General features: G+C 41.3%; 1 protein-coding gene across 1 annotated transcript; it reads left to right on the top strand.

Moving 5' to 3' along the window:
• Positions 1-26: 26 nt before the first annotated feature.
• On the top strand, positions 27-23,141 carry GDAP2 (ganglioside induced differentiation associated protein 2). Its single transcript, XM_050333897.1, is given in 15 exon segments — positions 27-149; positions 1,756-2,002; positions 3,523-3,662; positions 6,730-6,883; positions 8,440-8,528; positions 10,639-10,715; positions 11,325-11,484; positions 13,188-13,338; positions 14,178-14,254; positions 15,614-15,690; positions 16,280-16,419; positions 17,037-17,091; positions 21,803-21,911; positions 21,914-21,945; positions 22,873-23,141. Coding segments are annotated over 14 exon segments (1,485 nt in total). The 5' UTR covers positions 27-149; positions 1,756-1,826; the 3' UTR covers positions 22,921-23,141.
• Positions 23,142-24,491: the final 1,350 nt, after the last annotated feature.

Genomic DNA, 24,491 nt, shown 5'->3' with positions numbered 1-24,491 from the left:
CCGGCGGGAAGTGCGGCGGGGAAGCTCCGCCCGGGAAGGGAAGCGGAAGGCGCGGCGGCCGCGGCGCTTCCCTGGGTGATGTCGCCAGACCGGCGCCGACCGGGACCCTCTGTCCGGGCGGGGCTGGCGGCGGCTCTGCGGCTCTGCCCGTGAGTTGCCGCGCCGTTCCGTCGGGGCACAGCGCGGGGACAGCGCGGGCAGGGAGCGGGTGGGGCCGGGCGGCGGCCCCGGCGGTGAGCGCTGCCGGCGTCCCGGCTGCGAGAGGCGAGAGAGGCAGCGCCTCCTCCCAGGCAGGGGCCCCGCACATCGCCCTGGGGGTGTGGGGACCTCCCAGCGCTCTGTGCCCCGTTGCCAGCGCTCTGTGCCCCGTTGCCAGCGCTCTGTGCCCCGTTGCCAGCGCTCTGTGCCCCGTTGCCAGCCCGTTGTCCCACCGGGGCCGCCTCTGCCGCGGGAGGGCCCGGGCGCCGAGCGTGGGGGAAACATCCCGGAGCAGCCCCGCTCCTCCTGCCTCTTACCCAGACCTCTGGCTTTGGCTGTTCGTCAGGGGGGAAGCCGCCGTTGTGGATGAGCTTTTGGTGGGAGCCGGTGGAACGGCTCTGCCCTTCTTGCTCATCGCCTTTCTTTCTCATCGCCTTTTTTTGCTCGTTGCCCTTCTCCCAGCTCTTTGTGGCAGAAATCTTGTTTAGATGCTCCTACAGCTGTCTTTGTCCCGTTGTCAGCCTTTATTACCCCTTGGATGCTTGGTTGTTTTGCTTTGTTGTTTTCTCCTAGCTAATGAACGTGCTTTGTGATTCACGTTTCACAATTACCCCTTGTGGATGCAATCTCTTTTAAATTATTATTCATTATGAACTTGTGAAAAAGGTTAAGTAGTATGTGTGTATGTGGAAAACTGAAGTTAATTCAGTGGGTATGTTTGTGCCAGTGTGATTCGCTACTGTCTTTTAGCAGTCTCAATGAAAATGTAGTAGCCTTGAAACTGAACTGATAAGTACATATCGGCACATTTGAGCCTTCATCTACCAACCAGTGTCATCTCAGGCTTTAAAAAAACCCAGTCAGATGCCGGCGTTCAGTCTTCAAATTCACTGGGCCAGCGTTCAAATGTACAGGTTTACAGCTTTTCTTGCAAAACTTATTTGGGTGAAGGGGTTTTGTGCCCGAGTGCACAACTGTAAGAACTATGTGACAGTAAGTCTAGTTTGCAGCGGTTCAGGATTCACTGAAGGGCTCTATGATTTTGGGGGAAGCAGGATGTTTTCACTGAGTTTATTGTAAAGTTTGTAGTTGGGAGGGCGTTGTGGTTTAGGAGGTTGAGTATTTTTCTTTATTTTTATTTTTCCCAAATATGGCCCTGGCCATATTTCTCTAAAGGAATAAATGATACATACCCTGCTACAAATTTGCTTTTTGTTTAGCTGAAGAAATAACACCCTTCAGGAAGACTGAGGTCCATTCTACACTTGGGAATTTGTTGTCACTATTTCCAAAATGCAAGATTACAAGCCAGTTAGACCAATTTAGGAGCGAGGGTGTTTTCACCTTGCACTATTGGAAAAGGTGTGTCTCACTGCGAGTATTTGCATTGCCTTACAGGTAACAAAACAGAAAAAGGGAGTACCTGAGTGGGAAATCAGTGTTTTTCTGTTTTCTGCTGATTGTAATTGCATTGCAGTCTTGTGAGAGGTCTGGCTCCACAGGAGAATTACTTTCAGTGAACAGCTGGTGACCTGGTTTGATTTTCTTTCTTTAAAGCACCTGGAAGACTCCAGTGAGAATTGGAGTGTGACAAGTTAGCAGAGAAAGGGAATTGTTGTTTCCATCCCATGGATCCCTTGGGTGCTCCTTCCCAGTTTGTGGATATTGACACTCTGCCAGGCTGGACTGATGCCTATGAGGCCAAGCAGCTGGACTCCCACCAAAATCCTGTTGGAAAGGCTCCAGTTGATGTTAGATCACCTTTTCCATACAGGAAAGACATCAACGAAAAAATAATCTTATGGTAAGTTCCATATGGCCCTGGTGTGTCTGTCATCACTTTTCCATTTACTGCAGTATCTGATTGCCTCATATAATGATCACTGCTGTAGAAAAAAGCCTTGAAATCCTCTCTTCTCGAATCAGACATTACAGATCTGGGAAGAAAATAATCTTTTTGTTCTGTATAAATTTGCAAGTCTGAGATTTTGCTCCACCGCAGGTTATAAATTGCTTGCTCATAGGCAGTCCTTGATGCAGCAGTCTGGAGATGTACTTCCTACTATGATACTGTATGCTTAATATCAAAACCTAGTTGGGCACTTTGATATGAGATTTTTAATTCTTTAAAATACGCTTGCTGTCTACTAGCTTTTTTCTGTATTTGTTGTCATTGTTCCGCTTTCACTTTTCTGATTTAAATCAGTATTTCTTTCTTTCATGTGGTTTGTGTTCTTCCTGCCCTCCCCCTCCCCCACATTCTGTGCTTTTTCTCCGTGGTTTTCTGCCAAAATCTGTTGATAAAGTACAATGTGCTGAGATGAACTTGCTCCATCCGTTTTTATTTACTGTAACTCAGATGTGTGAACCTACTATCCAGAAGAATAACTAATTAATCATTATGAAGAGAAAAGGATTTCTTAGGGACACAGATTCAGGGAACCTCTTTCTGGTTAATACATGCAGGAAATGGGACTGTTCATGGATTTCCTGAACCAATTAAGTAAAGGAAGAGAGGAGTAAAAGGTTAAATATCTCTTACTACTTGGGCTTGGTTGTAATAAATGTGTGCAGTTTCAACTATTATTTGAATCTCTCCCTGTGCGTGGGAATCTTTATTTCCCTTCTTATGCTCTTTGATCCCAAAATCCCTAATGGCTGCTGCTGTGACAAAAAGCAGGTCAGTTCTGCTACTCTTCTGTCTCTTACGCATCTCTGCCTTGTTTATCTTCTGCATGTCTGATCCTTAAACAGCAGAATGAACATGATCGAATTGTGGGTTCACAATTTGGAAACAAAAGCAAAGAAAACTTGTCCAGCTGCAGCGTCACTCTAGTGGTCTGAGGAAGAACAGCAGCAGTAAGGTGCCCTGGATAGTGTGTAAGCAACCCAAAAGAAGTACAATGAAAAAATTGTTGACAATTTGAAAGTAATGTAATACAAGGGTTGTCCTCTTACCTCGAGAGAAAATATGTGCATTTTTGGAACATATTACACTCCATCAGTTTAACCAGCTGCTTTGCATGTTTGCTGTCTGAATTGCCCTACGTACAGCTAGAACACTGCCTTTTCTACATACAACCCCAAGCTACTGCCGAGGCTGGGAGTTTTTAAGGGACTGACAGTTTGCATGCAGTCTGTCTTCATCAGACAGAGGCAAAGGATGATTCGGCATGGTGAGCACGTCAGGGTGTGCTACATTGTGTGGGCACTGGAGTACTGTTAAAGCTTTTCCTGTAACTTGGCATTTCCTTGCTTGTCAGCACTTATTTGAGAATATCCTGCCTAATCGTACATTTAGCCCCCAATAAACTGTTTCCTCAGGAAAGGAGATGTCGCGTTATTGAACTGCACGGCCATTGTAAATACCAGTAATGAGTCTCTCACCGATAAGAATCCAGTATCTGAAAGTATATTCATGCATGCTGGGCCTGACCTGAAGGATGAACTCCAGAAGCTCAAAGGTAAGTGGCCAGAGTCATTTTCATCTTATTGAAATCTACTGCCCTTGCCTAGTACAAAGCATCAGGATTGGGGCGTAAACTAAAAAGGTACAGCTTAGCCCTCCCCGCAACAGCTGGTGTTAATGTGAAAAAAAACGGAGGAAATACATGCCAGTTAGTCTCTCTGTGCTGTTCACATTACAGATAATTGAAAATCTGTGGCAAATATTTGAGCTGATGAGCCCTTACTTGGTGATACAATAATTCCCATTGTTATCTGAGGCCACTTGGAGCAGTTAGCTTATCAGAGCTTTTACTCAAGGGACCACTCTTGTACATGTTCAGATTTTGCTTTTATCCTGTTCAGTGTGTTTACACAGTGGAAGATGGGAATTGAAGTTCACCATTGCAAAAATTAAGTGGATTCTATTATACACTTTGTGTATCCTCTTTCAGGATATTAATATACACACAGTCTTTCGGGAAACTATGACAATAATAGATGAATTGATAAAACACTGCATGTCTAAAGTCCTTGTGACTGCTTAAATTGATTGGTTCATTTGTCTGTTATGAACGAGAAGTTACTTTATTGGAAAGTTACAAGACCAGCCCTAATGCAAGGCTATTCTGGAAATGGATGAGGTTTGCCTAGATTCTTTGTTAACAGTGTTTATGGCTGACAGTGAGATTTAAGAATACACAGCTTTTTTTTCATCTAACAGGCACAGGGAATAAGGGAGGAACAAATAGTTTATAGTTATCCAAGGTCATGCAGAAGTCTAATAAGGTTCACAGGTGAAAATTCACATTTATAGTTAGGGTACTGAGCTGAATTTTGAGACCCGACCAGTCCCTGTGTAGTACTGCTCACTCTGTTGGGTAACAGCTCAGTCTCCATATGTAGTAACAAAATGGACAGAAGAGGCATAATATTTCTAAGATAAACTCTGTAGCTTAAACTACAAATGAATAGACATCCTCTGTTCTTATAAAATTATGCTTTGCTGATTCAACTTGCCTTTTTTGAGTAACATGGAAGTAAAACAAGAGGAACAGTAGCCATTTCATAGCAGAGCGAAAATTCAGTGTGTTGTGTGAGTGGAAATGACTGTTAAAATACAGTAGGTACTATAGAATCCAAATAAAATTGGGTTTCTTGTGTGCACTGTGAGGTGGGAAGAGAGGGACAACATTTCAAGGAGTCCTTAAAGTTTGAGATCTGTCAGCTCTGTAGGGAGTTCCTGGGCTTAGCTTCTTAAATTCTCTTTTAACATACCGAATTATGTGTAGTTTTGCATCCTCCACCCCAGTGAAGACACTGATGTCCTCTGAGTGTAATGCATTCTGCATTCTGTTCGCAACTCCCTGTACCTGGCAGTTTTCTTACAAGCTTGTGCCAAGAGCTTTTTGGAAATCGGTTCTTCTGTGACACCCTGCTGACATGTTGTGTGGGGGAGGAAGGCGAGGCTGGGTTACAGCTTTGGCTTTTGAGTACCCTAAATGTATTTGTCATGGTAGTAGAAGTGGGTGGAGAGTCTTAGTTAAAAAATTGGTTTATGCTTCTTCTGTCACCTCTGCTTCCTTTATGCCTTCTTTTCCCATTTAGCCTTGAAATTGTTTTCCTGGGAGAATGTTTATGCTGAAAAAATAAAAATATGTGATCTATGCTCTAAAGCTGCAAAATGGGTGCATTTTCAGTTAGATCTCTCCTGCTTTATTCCTACTGCTTGGTATATATTCACATTTCATAGATTCCAAGAAAAATCATGATCTTAAAGCATGTGACTTGCTGACCCTTCAAAGGCCTGGCCTTTCTTTAAGGCTCAGCTACCTTATGTGTTCCTGGGAGCAGTGTTAGTTTTGATTAATGCAGAAATACTATAGCCTAGGGTAGGCTTGCAGATAAAGTAATATTTATTGTTTGGCTATCAACTTGTTGCAGTCTAATGAAGACCTTCTGTAACAGCAATGCACAGTAGTCTTCCAACTCCAGTAATGCTTTTTCTCTGCCACACACATTTTGTAGAGGATTCAGAGTCTCCATTTTAAACTTGGAGAAAAGCTATTCTAATGTCTGAAACCTCATGGGATAAAAAATAAGATCTTGACTTTGTTCCCAGTTTTGCCCCAAACCTTGACTTGTGCAGCTCATTTCCCCCCGTATCTTTAAACAGGAATAATACTTACTGCTCATTTTAGTTGTTAAAGTTTTGCAGGGATCTCCAGGCAGAAGGCATTGGGAAGTATGAAGTGTTATCTTCTATAAGTGTAGTTAGAGATTACTGATGCTATATCTGGCTGTCCAGAACTGGAGTGGACTAGATACCACTAAGTGAAGAAGAGGAGTTATAGCAGACTTTTCTTCCATGCACTGAAGGAAAAACAGACTTCAAACACAGTATCTGTTTCCAGAGTGTGTAACTAGAGGGTGCTGTGAATGGAACAATTAAGTGTATCGTTTGAATTTCCTTGCCTTGGGATGAGACATCTAGTCTGTCAGTTAAGTGTGATCTCCATGAGAATCATATCTGTTCCTTGTGGACAGGAAAAAACTTGCAAAACAAAGCAAGCTACCTCATTCTGGGAGTATAAATGGAACAAGTGTTTGATCTATTCATTTTTAATAGCCTTGCCAACAACTGGTTTGTTTAAGGAGACTTGCAGTAATTTTATCCAAAAAGCAGTCTCCTCAAAAAACAAGTTGTTAAATTCAGAAGGACTTTTATTGCTGCCTGTATATTTGTATATTAGTATATTTGTGCTTCAGTTCTCTGCACATTATTAAGTCATTTATTTCCTGTGTCTGTAATTAAGGCACTGCAATTAAGACAACAGTTCCAGCAGCTTCTGGTTTGTCCTGATATGCATAGTTTTAAAGTGAAGAGGAAGGAGCACAGTTCTCATCTCCTCAGCCTGCCTAGATGATGCTAAGCAGCTGGCATGAGATAGGGATAGTATTCGATGTCCTAAACACTGACTTATATATGAAGTGAAATTGTCTGAGTTGAAGAAGTCAAGGGCTCAAATATTTCTGTCTTTCTTACCATGGCATGAACATTTATGTTTGTGTTTTATTTTTTCTCAGGTTGCAGGACAGGCGAGGCTAAACTCACCAAAGGGTTTAATTTGGCTGCACGTTTCATCATTCACACAGTGGGACCCAAGTACAAGAGCCGGTATCGCACAGCGGCTGAGAGTTCTCTGTACAGCTGTTACCGCAATGTCCTGCAGCTCGTAAAGTAAGCACACCACAACTTGCACAAGGGTTTGCCATCTGTGCTACATCTGTTCTAGAAACTCGGGTCTGCGCAGAGGCCAAACATCTGTGCATACCTTCTCGTGTAAGCCGGGTTTGGTTAAGGACTTGAAGACATTAGTGACTTTCATGGTATGCTCGGTGCCTTTTGTTATCTGTGCTTTGGTGTAGATAAAATGTTGAAGAGAGATCTGAGCTGGTTCAGGTCCTCAAACAGTGTAGCTAGAGCTGTGCAGCATTCAGTTACTCAAAGGAGAAACAGCATTGAGGATTGCATTGGGTTCTGTGCGGCAAAAAACTTTAAATGAGCTCACCGAGAAACAGCTTCATGTCTGTCTGAAGCCATGGGGATAAACCCATAGGCAGATCTGATTGCTCTGTCAGTTCATAAATTTGACCTCTCTGCCTTCATACAAAAGAAACCTGAAATTCTAAGTCAAGGTGTAAGGTTACTTGTACATCTACAGTTACTGCAGCTGGGTTTGCAGTTTTTTCCTCTTTCATCAGTGGTATTTTCTACTTCCTCTTTAGTAACAGGTTTGGGGTTTTTTCTGTTTTTTCTGTGTCTTTTCCTGTATTGTGTTCTTCTCCTGTGACAGCTCTTGTAGTGGTAGCAGTCAGAAAATATACCTGAACAAGAGCAATGTCAGAAAACATGCTTAGCAATGTCTTATGGTTGGGAAGATCAGTACTTCAGGGCTGGACTGTGCATTACAGTGCAACAGTAACTGTTTCATAATCAAGATTACAGCTGAAGTTTCTAGCATGTACCGTTTTGTTCTACCTCAGAAGTAACAAGCAAAGTCAGGGCCAGATTGAAACATGTTAAAAACAATTTTAAAATTCTGATACTTCTGCATACAGAATGCCTTTCAGTCAATCTGTTTTCTAGAGTAACTTTGGATGTTTGTGAAATTGTCTGCCAACTGAGTTTGCTCAAAATCCTCTGATGAGAGTTCTTGACAGCTCTGCTTTACTCTTCTGAAAATGTGTCTCAATGCTGGAAGCAGCCTACGGATTTTAAAGTATGTGTCACTCCATTCTGATGATTATCTAATCGTAGGTAGGATTGAGTAAGCCATGTTGATCTGTGTCCAGACCTCTAACAAAACAAGTGATAGGTCAGGTGAGGGAGCAAAGGAGTGTTTGCAATACAGAGCACCTTCTTTTCCCTTCCTTCTTCTCACTGTCAATCCTATACAGGAAGGAAAGTAATTTGGAAAGGATTGCAGGGAGCATGAGGGAAGAACTTCATTTAGGATACAAGAAACTGCAAGAACAACGTAGCTGAGGTAGGAGGAGAAACCTGAGAACAAGCACCAGAGGAAACTGTGTGGAATAATTAATGGTACCCTCCTTCTCTGCTTAATAGTGGCATGTGTATATACATCTTGCCAGGGAAGAATCCTGCAAAACCTGAAAGAGGGTTACTACTGCATAGAGCCAGAGAAAAAAATTATTGGTGTTACCTACTATGCTGACAGGCATTTGTTCACATCTGACCGTCTGTTCATTTGTGTCTCTTTCTCTGGATTTCAGGGAACAGGCAATGTGCTCTGTAGGATTTTGTGTCATTAACTCTGTGAAAAGATGCTACCCCTTGGAGGATGCAACCCACATAGCACTGCGTAAGTTTGCTGGAAAGAAACATAAACTGTAAAAGTATTAAGCAGGTCACGTACCTCTGACAAATTGCTGTTGATATGGGGAAGCCTTTTTTTAGGGGTCTGTAGTTTGTTAGGGGGTAAAAAGGCCTTGTGTGGTTGATCAGGAAATGGAAGCTAAAAATGAGTGAACCTTTCTCTGTTGGGAGGTCATCAGTAAGGATTGATGAGTATGTTGCTGGAACTTGCAGGCTTCAACATATTAATGAATAGCCTTGAAAAGGTGCTGAACAGTCAGGTGAGAGAATTTGCTGGTAATAGAAAGTTGTTCAGAATAGCAAAGATGGCAGAATAGCAAAAATAGCAAAAAAGGCCTTACTGTTGAATAGCTATAGACAGACCTCAAGCAACAGTGAATTTCATCTGCTATTTGAGTGTCATCAGCATATCCAAATGTAAAGTGATATTCTTTCCCTGCTGACCTACTCCTACGCGCTTCTGCCTTCACATGCAAAATGATGGGCTAACCTCGGGGAGCAAAACATTGAGATTATAATAGTTCCATGGAAACACGGGCTCACAGGAGTTCAAAACAGCAAACTAAGTAAGACACAACAAAATTAAGAATGTTATGCAAGAGATCTGTGCTCTGTTCACCATTTAAAGATGCACATTCCAAAAGAATATACTAGAGAGAGAAGTTGAGGAGGACAACAAGAATAGGAAAAGGCAAGAAATAGCAAAGTAAGCTAAAGTCTCTTTCAGAGTGGAATACACTGAACTTGGAGTGTGGGAGATGTCTATAAATTCATAAGTGGCATGAAAATGGTGAATAGGAATCAGCTGTTCACTGTCTCCCAGTATAAGAACCACCAAACAAATCCAGTATGAATCGGGTTCAGAGCAAACAAGGGAAATGGTTTTTATGCTTTAGCTATTTGTTTTATGGAACTCCTTACTAAAAATCATTGCTAAAAGTTTTCAAATTTCCTTGTGTTCAAAAGGAAACTGTATTAAAGAAAAAAATGAAGACTACTGAAAAGAAATCAGAACATTTCCTAGGCTGACAAAAATAAGACAATAATATTAAACTCACCTTGTTCTTACTTTTCTCTTTTTTTCATTTCTATTGACCTACTTCTGTCTGTTTTTCACCACCCAGTACCTGGGGCTTCCTGCAGGGTGGTACTGCATGATAGGAAAGTTGTTGCAGATGGAGGGAGTGGATTTTCCTCTTGCTGTGCAAGCTGACTGGAGAAATCTCTCTTACCCTCTGTTTAGCAGAGATGCTGGTGCTGGAGAAACAGATTGGTCCGTTGTTTTCTCTGCTGTCTGCCTGTTGAGTGAGACATCTGAAAAGATCTGCTCACATGCATTCAAAACTGTTTGCCGTGGAACTGCACGGTTGCATTTGTTATGTAAAATAATGTCGCAGGTCAACCCAATTATACATGAATTTTGGTTCAGGAAGTATTTGAAAATAGCTCTCTATTTCCTTCTGCTGTCTCTTGAACTCCCAGTAGGGTATTCTATGTAGAGGAGCTTCTTTCATTGCTGTCTTCTGTTATCACTATAGAACTATGTGCTATTTGATAAAATACTGCTGAATTAACCAGTTTGTTTGGACACTTTCTCTCATGATTTACAAATATAATTTTTGTATGCCTCTCTGGCCTAGATGACTCCAGAGATTTTGTGTTGCTGACCCTATCTCAGACCACCTTCTGCTGTAGCTTACTTATATTGCTTTCCTGATAACTTAGGGCACAGTGACTTGTTCTAGGTCATAGCAATTTGCACAGGTCTCTCTAAGGGAAGGATTTGTCTTCATTTTTTCAGGGCAATAGAATCACATTGCACAGTCTGAGAAATGCCTAGTAAGTTAAAATCAAAGAGAGACATTTTCTGCATTTGTGTCTATCTCTAAAGGGAGTGAGCGGAGATGGAACCTCCAATATGGCCTGCGCCGCATTTGGTGCGTTAAACTACCACTTAATCCACACTTGCCTACAGCCTGGAACAAGTTTGTATGAGTACTGATGGCTCTCTCCTCTGCCCTCTGAGTTTTTCACTTTTAGTTGTGCGTGTAGATTCCTCCTCCTGTTTTGCTAACTACATTTAATCTTCCTTACAGGCACAGTTAGAAGGTTTCTGGAGATTCATGGAGAGACTCTGGAGAAGGTGGTGTTTGCTGTTTCTGAACTTGAAGAGGTACTTCCTTGGTGTTCATTCCACCAAAATTCATACACGTTTGATCTTTTCTGCAGCAGTATTAACTCCTGCCTTGTAAAGCTGGATTTGGATTTCCACCTCAGATCGCATAGACTTTTGGTCTTATAGCATCCTTCTGTCCCCTACTAGCACAGTCTCTTTTCCAGTACCGTTTATGCTCTTAGCAGTCACTATGGACATGTTCAGAAACTTTTTGCTTCTGGCTTCCATGTTCCTGACTCATGGACAGGAACCAGTACTAGTACTGATATCTGTTAGCCAGAGAGGAAATTCCTCATACAAAATTTCCTCCTTACACAAACGTACTTTAAGAGGGCCAGTTCAGCTTGCCTACAGATCACCTACAAACATCTTAAACGCTGCTTGCTGACTTGTTGAAATAGCAAACTTGACATTTAATGATCTGTATTCTGAGAGATGCTGGCAGTTTGACTATTGACCTCTCTTGTACATTGGGCTTGCTAATGGCAGTTCCTGGGCAGAACACCCACACTGTGTTCAGGTTCCCTGCCGCAAAGGCAGACGCTGTTTAACTGAAGAACAAGGATGCGTGATGATAGGCCCTTCACGCATTTTTCTTATTTGTAGGCCACTTACCAGAAGTTGCTGCCTCTATATTTTCCAAGATCGCTGGAAGAAGAGATACAATCCTTGCCTTACCTCCCTGCAGATATTGGCAATGCGGAAGGGGAGCCTGTAGTGCCAGAGCGGCAGATCAGGATTACGGAAAAGCCGGGTGTTCCAGATGGTGAGTCCTTAACTGAAGTTTGGAATAAGTATCTCTGTGTGAAAATCATTGGGAAAAAAAGAAACAGAAGCAGAGAGATGTTTTCCTAGCTCAGTTCACTGAAGGCAGGTTTTAATGATTCTGGTTGCCAGGCTGCCTCATTGGCTTCATGTGTTCCACAGCAGTAACTTCTGCTTTCTGCCATATTGTGTAGAGGATGCAGTAGAGCTGCTTTCTGCCATGGTGTGGTTAGAGGATGCAGTAGAGCTGTTCTGTCTTTCCTATGGGGAGAGGTGGGGTAGTTCACTTCCTTTGTAAATTTTCTTCCAAAGTGATTAGAATCTTTGAAGGTTTTGCAGAATCTCATGCAGCCCCTAACTGAAAAAGGCATTCTGGCCCAGTTAATGGTCTGTCTTGTATACTAGCAAAGTGTTGCTTATATGTTAACAAATGTTGTTTCAAATCATACCATTCTATTGATGTGCATCAAACCAGTAGATGTGCAGTGAAAAGTAGCAGAAACTCCCTAAAAGATAGAAGAACTAGATCAACCCAGAGATCAGAGTTTGGAAATGGGTATCAAAGCTCGGTGAAAGTCTCTTTGTAAAGAGGTTGCCTAGATGTCAGGATTGAGATATGTATAGCAAAGCAATTTGATACATAAAGGGGCATAGCAGGCACATTCTGCCTTATTTATTAAGCAGTGATGTGAAAGTTTTACACTTCTTCAAGCAAAGCCTTAAACCATCAAAAGCAGACAACTTGGAATGAATGTCAAAGATTTTCTGCTTTTGCACAGCATGTTGGGTTAAAGCTGAATATGCAACGAGGATACAGACAATTTTCCTGTTCACAGTTTGATACCTAATGTACCTATTCTGCTGATCAGACTCCAGATCCCCTGTCCAGCCTGTTGGTTAGAGTGATACTTACAGCTGATCAGTGTGAGGTGTTCAAACAGTAGCTAATACATTGTGAAGGTACTGTGTTTGCATATGTAGGAGTGAATTTGTTTAGTGGGATCCTGCACTCTTGTCCTAGTATAGCCTGTCACGCTAAAACTGGGAAACTCAGTTCCCATCCAGATTGCCCAGAGAGGTAGTGCTAGAAGCCTTAGCAATATTCCTTGCTGACATCAAATTCAGTGGAGCATGCTGGTTTTGTCACCAGCAAGTGAGCCTGTGCTCTTATATTTCATTACACAGTCATGTTGTAAACAATACTATAAAAATACGTAAACTCAGATTACCACCGGCTCTACAGCATTTGTTCAAGAAGTGTCAATGATATTAAAAAAAAAAAAGAGTTAGCCCTTTCTGCAGTACAGCTTCTACACTGAATAAAACTGCAGCATCTGTGCCTCTGCATACTTATTTTTCCCTCTGTGACAAGTAGGAGAACTGCAAAGCTCATGTCACTCACTCCAGACCTTATTTTTCAGGAGAGTTAACCCTTATCCCTTTGTTACAAGCTGATGACTAGAACTTCCCAGTTAGTTTTCAAGCAAACCAGCATTTTCAAGGGAGTCTAGTTCATGTTACATGCTCTAATCTGTCAGTGGTACTGGTGAGGTATCAGAGCCACATCATGGTACGCTGTGGTTTTTGTGCTAGTCAGTAGCATGGTGACTGTGTTGGCTCACTGAGATATACAGCAATTCATTAGCAGCATTGCTGTCCCATATGCTGCTCGAATGTTTTACACTGCCTTTATTTCTACTGCAGATGCTTCAGATGAAGAGGGTCTGGAGGCAGATTTGTCTTTCATTGGTTCCCATGCTTTTGCCCGCATGGAGGGAGACGTTGATAAACAGAGACGCCTCATCCTTCAGGGACAGTTGTCAGAGGCAGCACTGCAAAAGCAGCATCAGAGGAAGTGAGAATTTACTTGTCCATGTGAATATTTCGTGTTAGTTAGCTGTTCAGAGGACCAACCCTTATGATGACATTGTTATCTCTAAAACCTAATCTTCCAGCAAGTAAAAAAGAGGAAAAGGGAAGCTCATGATAAACCCAATTGCATACCCGGTGCATCCAGCCAGCTGTCTTATCCATTTGCCACAAGATGTCACTGTTTTGTCACCACTTTTTGTAGTGGAGTCACCTGCTTTCAATACTGCTCACTTACTCCTGAGGCTCTGGGCAGAGAGCAAAACCATTTTATTTTATTTATCAAATGGTATCCACTTTCTCGCTGTGGTAACCCCAATGTGCTTGATCACTTCTTTAGAAGCTAATTCCATGGTGGAGACCCCTTGAGGCGTGGTGTTTGGCTTGTTTTGTTAGATGAGGCACACCGCTCGAAGGGGGAAAAAAGTCCATATTTGACACTGGTTGTTGTGTCACTGTGTTTGACTTCTGGACTTTTTAAAGACATTTTCTGATTTTTTTGTCTTTTAAGCACTGAGTTATTTAAATGGATGAATCTCTGAGGTCTTTTCAGCCCAAATGCAATGCCACTATTCTGACTAGTTGATGTGTATTCGTTGCCCTAGTGAAAATCACTAGGTATGTGAATAAGGCACTCAATTTTATTTTTTTAACTCTTCTTTCTTTAACAACTTGACAGTTGCTCCATAGGTTGGAAAACCACACTGTAGAGAGGGCTCAGTCAGAAAAAGCTTGTTTTGTTGTTCCTGTCCCATATAACTTTTCAGGATTCTAATACTAGTCCAAAGGGGGATTAGATCTGACCAGATGTTTTTAACTTTCTAGTTATAATCGCTGGCTGTGTCAGGCAAGAGCTGAAGACCTCTCTGACATTGCTTCTCTCAAAGCCTTGTACCAAACAGGTAAGTTCAGGGTACTGATGACTGAGGTATATCACCTTAAAGTAAAAATACAAAATACAGTATTTTCTTTGGACTTGCATTTACAGTAGGTCATGCTGTTAAGATAGAAGGCTGGACAAGAACTAGGCAACACCTCTGCAGTAAAGCAGTACTTCTCTCTTGATTGATGTGAAAGACTGTGGGGTAAACTTCTAAACTGCTCTGGCTTTAACACTGAGGATACATGCATATCCTGAATTACTGTAGCTTTAAATGTAAATCAGTACTATTAGATTAAGCCAGTGCATAAGGTGCTCTGTGTGAGATACTTCTTATTTTGATCCGAATTACCTACACCGTTTTGTTACAAAGAAATGAATGTTGCTTTCAGATGGGTAGTGTAGAGTGTAGGCAGTTGCTAAAGCAACTTTTAAGAAAGCTCTCCTGAACAATATTACTTGCTTTATTTCCCTCAGATCAGGTTATGTGTTGCTCTCCTCTGTATGCCTCTCCTAGTACTGGTGGCCCAGTACCATGGGAAGCACATCTTGCAACCTTGAATTCAGTAGATGGGGAGATTAGGGAGGAATTCAACAACACAGTGGAGGGTTCAGTGGAAGAAAACAGCTGCAAGGTCTTTGAAGCTTGGGAAGCAGAGGTGGGGAACCTGAACTCACTGGTTCACTTTTACTCTTTAGTTAGCATCATCCTTGGACATAAAATTTGCCATAGATCCAATGGCTAATTGCTGCTTTGCACAATGATGGGAAGAAACAGGCAAGTAATCAGGTGTCAAAAGCATAGCTGTGTTTCTGCAGAGAACGTCTGTTCAACACTTGGGCTGATATCTTTGGCCTCCTGAAAATCCAGACGCTTACCCTGATATTTGTGCAAATACCAAGGCTGTGTGATACCTTCTGCTCAGTAGCTGCAAATTTAAGTTCTTTTGTTTGCCTTAAACAAGGCTCTGTGGGCTGCAGGAGGGCCATAAAGTGTGCTCTGGGAATCAGTGCATTGGATTTCAGAGCTTGGTTTCTTTGAAGAACTTTGCTTCAGTGGTAGAACTCCAAGTGAAGTTTGTTTGTTTTTGTTAAGTAAAAACCATGTTATTACTTGATATTTAGGTAAATATGGAGTATACTCACAACATAAAATTGCAGTCCTTAAAACTTAACTTTTCAGATGTGATGCATGCATTTTTGCATCAGAATAAATAGTGGTATAATCAGAGCAGTAACTCTAAGCATATTTCCTCTGTTGGAAACCAGATGTGTTGCAAAAATTCTAAGCTGTGGCTGGTTCTCCCTGGTTTGAAAGGGACCAACTCCAAAACCTGGCATGACGGAGAGAGGCTGAGACATATTTTCCTTTCTTTTATAGGTGTAGATAACTGTGGCCGCACAGTGATGGTGGTGGTTGGAAGGAATATCCCTGTAACATTGATAGACATGGAAAAGGTAAGGCTTTTGTAAAACCAGAGTTGTGTAGGTTGCATGTGAAGTGTTCAGGATGTAAGAGGCTAATTATAAGAATAGTTCAATGTTAATACTAGAAACATTATCTGTAGAAAACTTAAAAGATATTACATAGAAACTAATTTTATAGGCAGATAAAAGTATGTATTCCTTTACAAAGCTACATGTGCTTTGGGGTGACACTTTTCAATTAGGTATTGGTCTACTTGTAGAAAAAATAGGGCTAATATGGATTCCTTTTTCTTCTCAACAAGGAAGAGACTTGCCCTGCTTCTGTAACTGCCAAGACATGAAGAGTGAAATGTAATGAGTCAAATTAGTTTTTCATGGAAACGGCAAGAATTTATCTCCATCTGTGATGTCAGATAGGCAAAAAAGACATCCAAGTTACTGCAGTCAAGTTGAAGACTTGGAAGCAAAAGCAAGTTGGCCTTGCTTTTGTAGCTGAAACATAATGCCATCCAGTCTCGTGATTCCTGATTTTTAAATGAATTAAAGGAAGCATATTAAGATGCAATGCAACTGTGGAAGGGTTCTTTGCAAATATAAATTTCATTTCTTTCTATCTCAGGCTCTCCTATATTTCATCCACGTCATGGATCATATTGCAGTGAAGGAATATGTCCTGGTGTACTTCCATACGCTCACAAATGATTACAATCAACTAGACTCTAATTTCTTGAAGAAACTCTATGATGTTGTTGATGCCAAGTAAGTGTCAATAGGAGAAGAACACATTCTGGTCTTCCACTGTGCTATGCAAATATTTGTTATTCCCTGTATGTGGTTTCCCGTTTATTTGTGAGAGAGTTTTGCTGGGACAAAGACCTAAATGACTAACAAAGGCTAGAAAAAGGAAGACTGTTTTCTTTCCTTCTGCAAACCATCTATTAAACCAGAAGTTCTGTCCTCTGCAGTCTCCCTTTTGGAGCTGCTAGGGAGGTACACTGGTTGTATTGTCTGTCAGTATCCAAAGCTGGAGCATTTGGAGCCTGGCTTTGTTGAATTCTGTTGCTAGTTGTAAGGGAAGAGGCCTGGGTAACACTGGCAGTCATAATTTGTCGTTAACTTCCTTTCACTGTCCACTTGAAAGACTGCAGGCTGTGATGTCTTTGAAAAATAAGCATTCTGCTTTGCTGCTTTTTTTTGGTTTTTTTCATTTCTTTTACCTTTACATTTAATTTTTGGTATCTACCCTTACATTAGATCTAACTTTTTAAAACTACATCACAGGCACTTAAGCAACATTATCTGTTTTGACAGTTGGGTTGTGTAGGTGAGCTCAATTAGAAGTCACTTGTAAATATTTTTTTCTCTCTATAATCCAGGTACAAGAGGAATTTGAAGGCACTGTATTTTGTCCACCCAACATTTCGTTCAAAGGTGAGATAAATAGTACAAAACAAAAGTACATTTTGTGTGCTGGTGGAGTAGCATTCAAGCCTGTAGTATAAGGAATGTGGAGGTATATATATATAAGACTTCCAAATGAGGCAGTATCGTCTGGATCCACAGTCAGAACTTGAAATTCATCCCCACCTTTGATCTAGCTGTAGTCTTCCAGCCTTTGTGATAAGCTGAACCCCGGTGGGGTGCAAGCTGTCTGTGCCCTGTTTTGTCAGTGCTCTTAACAGAAAGAGGTGGAAGCTTTGGGTCCTGTTTCTTTCGAAGAGAAACATTTTGTCCTTTTTGCTGTTGTGTGGTTGGCAGGGTGACAAACCACGACCAAAAGCTCTGGGAATTTTTTGTGTAGTTCATGTTCTGGGTGTTTCACCTTTTCTTTCCCCACAAGGGATATCACACGGGTGCTACAGATCACTTAAGAGCTGCCCTGGTCTCGGCAGAGGGCAGCGTGTCAAGCAGCAGTGAGATTAGTCTGGATTAGAGTGTGTAGAGTAGCAAAGAAAGATGGGAAGAATGCCTTGAATAGAGTGCAGAAAAATCCTGTTAAGCCTTTAGGAGATGAAAAACTGAATTCGTCATGCCAGTAAGATGTTACCCTTGGCTATGATCTGTGTAGGCCAACAGAACATGGAGCTGGCTCCCGGCTGTACTTCATACCCACGACTCATATTGCAGCAGCAGGAGTACTTCAGACGAACTGCCAGCAGCAGCCCTTTCTAAAATTTTTGTTTGTCCTATTAAAACAGTTAGAAATGTGATCCTCCATGTTCACTTCAGATTAACCTCTGTGTTTATTCTGCTTTTTGCTGACATTGATCAAATTCAAGAAAATTATATGCCTGGAAAAAAACATCTGTTTGCACATGTTCAGAAAGAATTTCTTTGACTGCTAAATTTCTAGAGAGTCATTTCTTTTGCGTGTGCACAGCTGGGACACCATGAGACTTGGAGCTTCCTTGTTTTTATGTAGATAAGGCTGAGGCTTCTCAACAGCATAGCTTCCAGTTTCAGTTAGGATATTAATTATTCCCACAGGGTACAGATCTGAGGTCTTGCGTGCTAGAATTAGAGCTTCCAGCTCTGATGCTCCTGAAAATGTAGGAGCTGGCCCAGAACATTACTAAGGTCACAAAGTTGAGTGGAAAAGCTGAAGTCAGGAAGTACTAATATTTTAGATTCTCAGCAGCACTTCATCCCCCTCCTCTCTTCCCATACATTTCTAGTTGGTTGAGAAATGGTTTTTTGGTGTCTATTACCATCTTGTCTGTCCCTTTGGAAACTGCAGTGGGACTTGACAGATCTGTGAGGGAAGCAGATGGTGGTGGGAAGCAGGGAGGGTGAGAGACACAGAGTTCTCTAACTTGCTGGAAATAGTATTGGTTTGTATCCTATTCTGGCAGCACAGCTGGAGGCAAAAGAGAATGTGTATCCATGTCTTTGTGCCAATATTTTTTCTAACTGAAGGCAGTAGGATTGCTGCTGACTGTTGCGTGGACTATCAGCTTATGAGACATGATGGGGAATATGCAGCAGAAAGCGTGGGGAAGAAGGTGGCTACTAAGAGGGAATGATTTTTCTCTCTCCTTGTTTTTTGGCAATTTCAGAGCTCTTCTCACCATGAAAGATTGCAAGCTCAAGGGCTTCAAATTTCTTCAAAAATGTTTGGCAGGTTCATCTTCCTGTTTGGAGCACTGACTCCTTTCCCTAGAAGTAGTGGAAAATACCCCATGCCTCAGATGCAGGAGGAAGGCTTGTGCATTCATGTGACTTCCCAAATACATCACCCTTGTACATAGATCTCATTCTTAAATCTCTGATATAAACTGTACATTTTACAGCAGTACTGAATCCTGTCACAGCGAATGGCTGCCATCTGTTAGAGTCACTTTTGCTTATTTATGGGCTAAAAGGGATCAAGAGGCTTTTCTTCATGGCTCTTTGGAAACTCAAAAGCCCCTAGAAAAGCATCATAGTTCTCAGTGTGCTTTATGTTGCCAACAGTGACTCTTTGTTTGGTTTCTAGATATGACACTGTTGCATATGTCTTTTCTGAGGATAATTGCCTGTCTAGAATTCATGGAGTTTGGTATGCAGGGAGGAGGGTTCATTAGTTATCCTAAAATACAGAGTAACTGAAGCAGGGTATGTCATTGGACAGTCCGTTTTTGTACACTAATCCTAGATTCTCTTGTGCTTTTGAAATTTAACTGTTCCTGTGATGAAACAGGCATCAGAAGTTTTTTAGGCTGGCAGCAGCCCTTGTTGTGTGAACACTTCACTGCCAGGCCTTAGATCAAGATACCCAATGAAATGCCATCACAAGTTCCTTCATATCTTGCTAGTAAATGTGTTTCTTCTAGTTATTGCTATAGCTGCTGATATATAAAAAAAGGGCTTTTGGGGCCATTTTTGTATGAATCCTCTTGGCTCTCTTTGAGAACGCTCCAAATCAACATTTTTAGAGCTCATGGTCTGAGCTGATGCGTAAGTGGCTGGATCTGAAACAGTCTCATCCAGAGAAATTCTGTTTTCAGAAATTGGCTGTGAATCAAGAATGTTTCAAAACTGAAATATGCCTGAATACTCAGATTAGATATTCATAATCATCATAATCTTCGTATTTGTTGTGAACAATTTTTGTCTTGTTTTTTCTGTAACAGTCCTGTAAAGCAATTTCTGGAGATCAGATGCCAATGTAAAGGTTGTTACAAATCACTTTTGTCTTTTTTCTGTGCAAGATCCTTCCAACTGCAATAAAATTTCCCAGATTTTAGTAAGTTTGAGATATGACCAAGTTAAGGCATTAGTGACACAGCTAATCTGTGTTATGCTGGTTTTCTGTGGGAGACAACTGATACTTTTAGCTGTGGTTTTATAGCTTGGCAGAATACTGATAGCCTTTTATTCAGGACATCGGGACATGAAAAATGAAGGAAGACTTCAGCAGATGTCTAGATTTTTAACTTTGGCTGCTCTGGTATAACTTACTCTGCTTTTAGTGTATTAGCTAGGGATTTGGTATAATTTAAATTTTCATGTCCAGTTACCAATAAGGAAATAGCTGCTCTTGTATTTCTGTTTCAATAACCTGTGATTATGAGGAATGGAGGTAATAGGGAAGTTCTCCAGAGACATTTCTCCCTCTCTCCCTTCTTTCTATGTTACTGGGTAAGATGTCTCAAACTGCAGTAGATTGTATACTGAGAGGGAGGCAGGGTGGGAAAAACCACCTTTCCCAATAGCAATTATTGTGATGGCTGCAAAAATATTCCCTATTAGGCTTTTATGCATTAAACATCCATAGCAATTATGTTTAATGATTGTCATTCATAACACACCTTGAAAAGCATGCTACTTTGGTACAAGATTGAGAAGGTATTTTTCATTCATTAAACTGTCATCTAGTGTCACTCATATGAGACCTTAGTAGAAAAATATAGTGAATAATGGATGCCAGTAATAATCTGTCTCCCTGCTTTCTGCTAACATAAATATCTACTTCTGCCCTTAAAATAGAGAACTGATCTCAATGTTCTGTCCTGTTCTTTACCTCCTTTTCACTTTTTCATTGTCCTTTTCTCATTAAAATATGCTGGTTTTGAGGGAGGCAGCAGAGTTATTCCAGGACAATTTTTAAGGATTGACTTTTTCTTTAAATGTTCTATTCAGACAGATAATTTTTATTGACCTAATGTTTTGGTTTATTTGGTTTATTTTAAGCTCTTGCTTTCCCTCATGGCTTTTCTTGTGATGTTGCTTCTTTTCTGTTAACTTACTGCACTCAAAGTAAAACTATCCAACAGAGTGGCAGAATGGTCCAGGTTGTAAGGGAGGTCTCTTGGTCCAGCCCCCTCTGCTCAAGATGGGTCAGCAAGAGCTGGGTGCCTAGGACCATGTGAGTAGTCCCTAATAGGAGCATTTGTAACCTATAGAGCAGTTTTTTTCTTTCCCTTCGTTCTGCCAGGAAAAGACAAGATAAAAAATAAACAAGAAGTAATACAGTGCTTAATTTTGGAGAAGGTAGGTTTAAATGGTAAAGTTTGTGCAGTCAGTCTAAACAGGAATATTTAAGAAGTTGTAGAAGTATCAGTGGTGTCTTAGTGGTCTTCACAAAACAAAGATTCCTTATCCTATTTATATCCAAAAGAGAGAGAGAGGTGTGAATACTTAAAGTAAAATCTTGTAGAATAAGATGATGGGCTTATTCTCGTAGAGGTAAATTGATAAGACTTTGATAAAAAAGGTGATGAAATAAAAGGACACACTCCCTCAGCCAATCCAAAGCAGAAAGGAGATTTCAATGGAACATTTGAACAGCTGAAAAGCTTTCTCTCCCTCTCATTGCCGTTCTGTGAAAACTTGAATGTAAAGGGTTGAAAATGCTTCTGACAGAGTCAAAAAGCTGGCTAAACTGATGTTTTTTGAAGTTAAATAGCAGAATGGCTGTCACTCTTGAACAGTAGAAAGGGACCTTAAACTGGTAGCTGGGCAGAAAACACTAGCTTGAAAGCTCACAATACGGTGTTTGCCAGCAGTCAGCAGTGCGTACTTCCTGACCTTAAGGTGTTATTGTGACGATATTAGTGTTTCAAGTTTAACTCAGGCCTGTTTAACTATAGAGCATTATTTTGATCTTGAAGGTTTTGAAACAGCACCATGTTAATTTGGTTTTGTTGGGATTTATTTTCAGGTTTCAGCATGGTTTTTCACAACCTTTACAGTCTCAGGGCTAAAGGACAAAATCCACTATGTGGAAAGCCTTCAGCAGTTATTCGCAGCCATACCCCCAGAACAGATCGATCTCCCCCTTTTGTCCTCGAGTATGATGCCAGGGTAAGTGATTGCATGTGGCCAGCATGAGTCTGTGTTCCTAAGTGCAACTCTTGTGCTCTCCCATTCTGCTCTGTGAGAGCGTTAAAGAGACTGACTTCCACCTAGTAAGAATGTGGAGAAGACAGGGAGAAGGTTCCTCGAGAGTCTAATTGTTCTTCCCTGAGTAATGATTCTCTTAATCTTTTGTCTACATCAGCCCAAGCAGGGGCCTTGGCTAAGAAGCAGGATGCTTTCCCATTAGAGCAGTCTCCTATGTGCATAAGAGGCAGAGTTCCTTCCTTAAGCCAAGAACTGTAACATAACACACTAAGAGTCTGTGGACAAGATAATATTCTTGTTCCATACCTGCCATATACCCTACACTGACTGTAATCACTTTCATCTGTGTTTCATCTTCTCTGTCACCACATATTAACAAGCATGCAGGAAAAGGATAAAAAAACCAAACAAAACACCTGGGAAAAATGGAACCATAGGAGGATGCCCTGCCTTTGTGTCAAACCCTCAACCTCTTCTCCTGTCTACCACAGATCTCTGACCGAATGATGGAATGAATATGGTTTCCATTGGCAAAATCATTCCAAAGAGGATGTGATATAACTACAAAGCAGTAGCCAGAGCTGTGTATATGCATTAGCAGCTTTGTCATGAGTTATTTGCTATGCCAGCATTCATGTCTCCCTTGCATCACAACTTTGGTTTCATGACAAAAGTTTAACTTGTGCCTTTTGCTCAAGAGGCAAAACTAAGGCCCATTTTTGCCTGATTACCAGCACACTCCTCTCCTGGGTGAATTGTGGCAGTCACCGTTCTTATGAAAGACAAAGCCTTGAGTACCTAATTATTTCTGTCTATGTGTTACCATTATTGCACAAAAGTGTATTGGAGAAGACTTTTGTTCAACTGCTTATTCTGTTCTCATTGCAGGAAAATGGGCCTTACTACTCTTCTTATCCTCCATCCCCTGACTTGTGATCTGCAGTCCTGTGATGCTGCCAGTTTCCCATTGATCCAATGACCTGATGCCTGCCAAAACCTGTGCATTTGCCCATGTACAGAATTCAGAGAGAGGGTTTTCCTTCCCCAGCTCTGGTATTTTTTTACTGATGAGATATTTTCAAGCACTCAAGCAATCAGAGAACTTTATGCCACTGTGAACTGTACGACTATTTCAAATATATTTATCCAATGGAAAAGCTGATTTAAAGGTCACTAGAGGCATTTTTTGTTTTGGTTGGTTGTTGTTGTTGTTTTTTGAAACTGTTACATTATTTTTCTGAACAGACTTCCTCTGTTCTGGGAAACCTGTTCAAAGCATTCAGTCGTGTTTTTAACTATTACTATTTTCCAGCTCTGTTTGTAATACTCATTTCTGACTGGTCTGTACAAATATTGTGTAGTACCAGCCTGACACATCGCTCATCATATGGTCTGTGTTTCACATCTGATTACTTTCCCTTTCTGTTAGTACTGATTACTTTAGTCTTGAGCCAGTGAAACTATCTGGAATTGGGAATGCCATGTCTGCAGGCTGAACAAGCCAAGCTGAGATTACTCCGAGACTTAGTACCGTAACTGTGAGATGAGCTAGGAGCCTTGAAAAAGTCCCTGTCAGTTTTCATTGGATGATGTGACATGTCAGGATGCCACTACCCTCCCAGTAAGAATAAAACTGAAAAGCATTTGTGGTTTCTTTTCTCTCACTATAGTCGTTTATGTTCTCCTTTGACATGGCCAGGTGTGTTTGTATGGTAAGTGAATGCCATCCGCCTAAACTGTATATGGAGGGGAGGGGGAAATGGTGGCTCCAACCCCAACCTCTGGTGGCAGAAGAGATTGCTTATCAGAGGTATCAGTGTCCCTTTTGTTTGCTGTTACACTGACTCCTGCTGATTTTTGACAGACACAATACATGCAAGAGAGCTTAGCCACAGGTTACTTGACTTGGAGGTGAAAAGTGTTTCAGCCTGCCCATGGAAAGGTAAAAGAGGAGGGAGAAGGCTCCCTTGTAAAATATAGTTGGGGTGGCTGTCCCAAGTACAGAAGGATGGAATCCCTGACAGGATGAGTCACAACACTGCTGAATATGAAAAATGATGGTATGATTTTCATGATTTGATTCTAGCTGCTTTCCTACCCCAACTTGTATCTGCTACTCACTCTTTACCAAAATTCAGTTTTCCATGTTCTGCCAATTCTACAATAATTACCTTGTTTAACCATAAACAAAAGTCATTGTGAGATATCTTAGGAGGTGTAGTTATTTATGTCCATTGAGTTGGTTGGAAATGATACTCCCTCCTGTTTAAAGATACTGTAAATTGTTGGGATAAACAGGAAAAAAAATCCTCTCTTGGTCATCTAATTGCATGTCATGATTTCTGTTTGAGGTCAGAGGGTTTTTTAAGTTTCGTAAGTAAGAAGTGCAGTGAAAGATGGGCCGTACTGACTTTCCTTTCTTTCCTGCCTCGGCCTCCTGGCTTAGCACTGCATTTGTACTGCACATATCCTCAGCATATTGGTATGTCAGTTATAGATATAAGTAA

Source organism: Myiozetetes cayanensis, unplaced genomic scaffold (genome assembly GCF_022539395.1).
Source record: "Myiozetetes cayanensis isolate MyiCay16 unplaced genomic scaffold, myiCay2020 scf5-8, whole genome shotgun sequence".
Classification (NCBI taxonomy): Eukaryota; Metazoa; Chordata; class Aves; order Passeriformes; family Tyrannidae; genus Myiozetetes; species Myiozetetes cayanensis.
The sequence above is the reverse complement of the archived record's forward strand: the minus strand, read 5'-3'. Positions and strand labels throughout refer to the sequence as shown.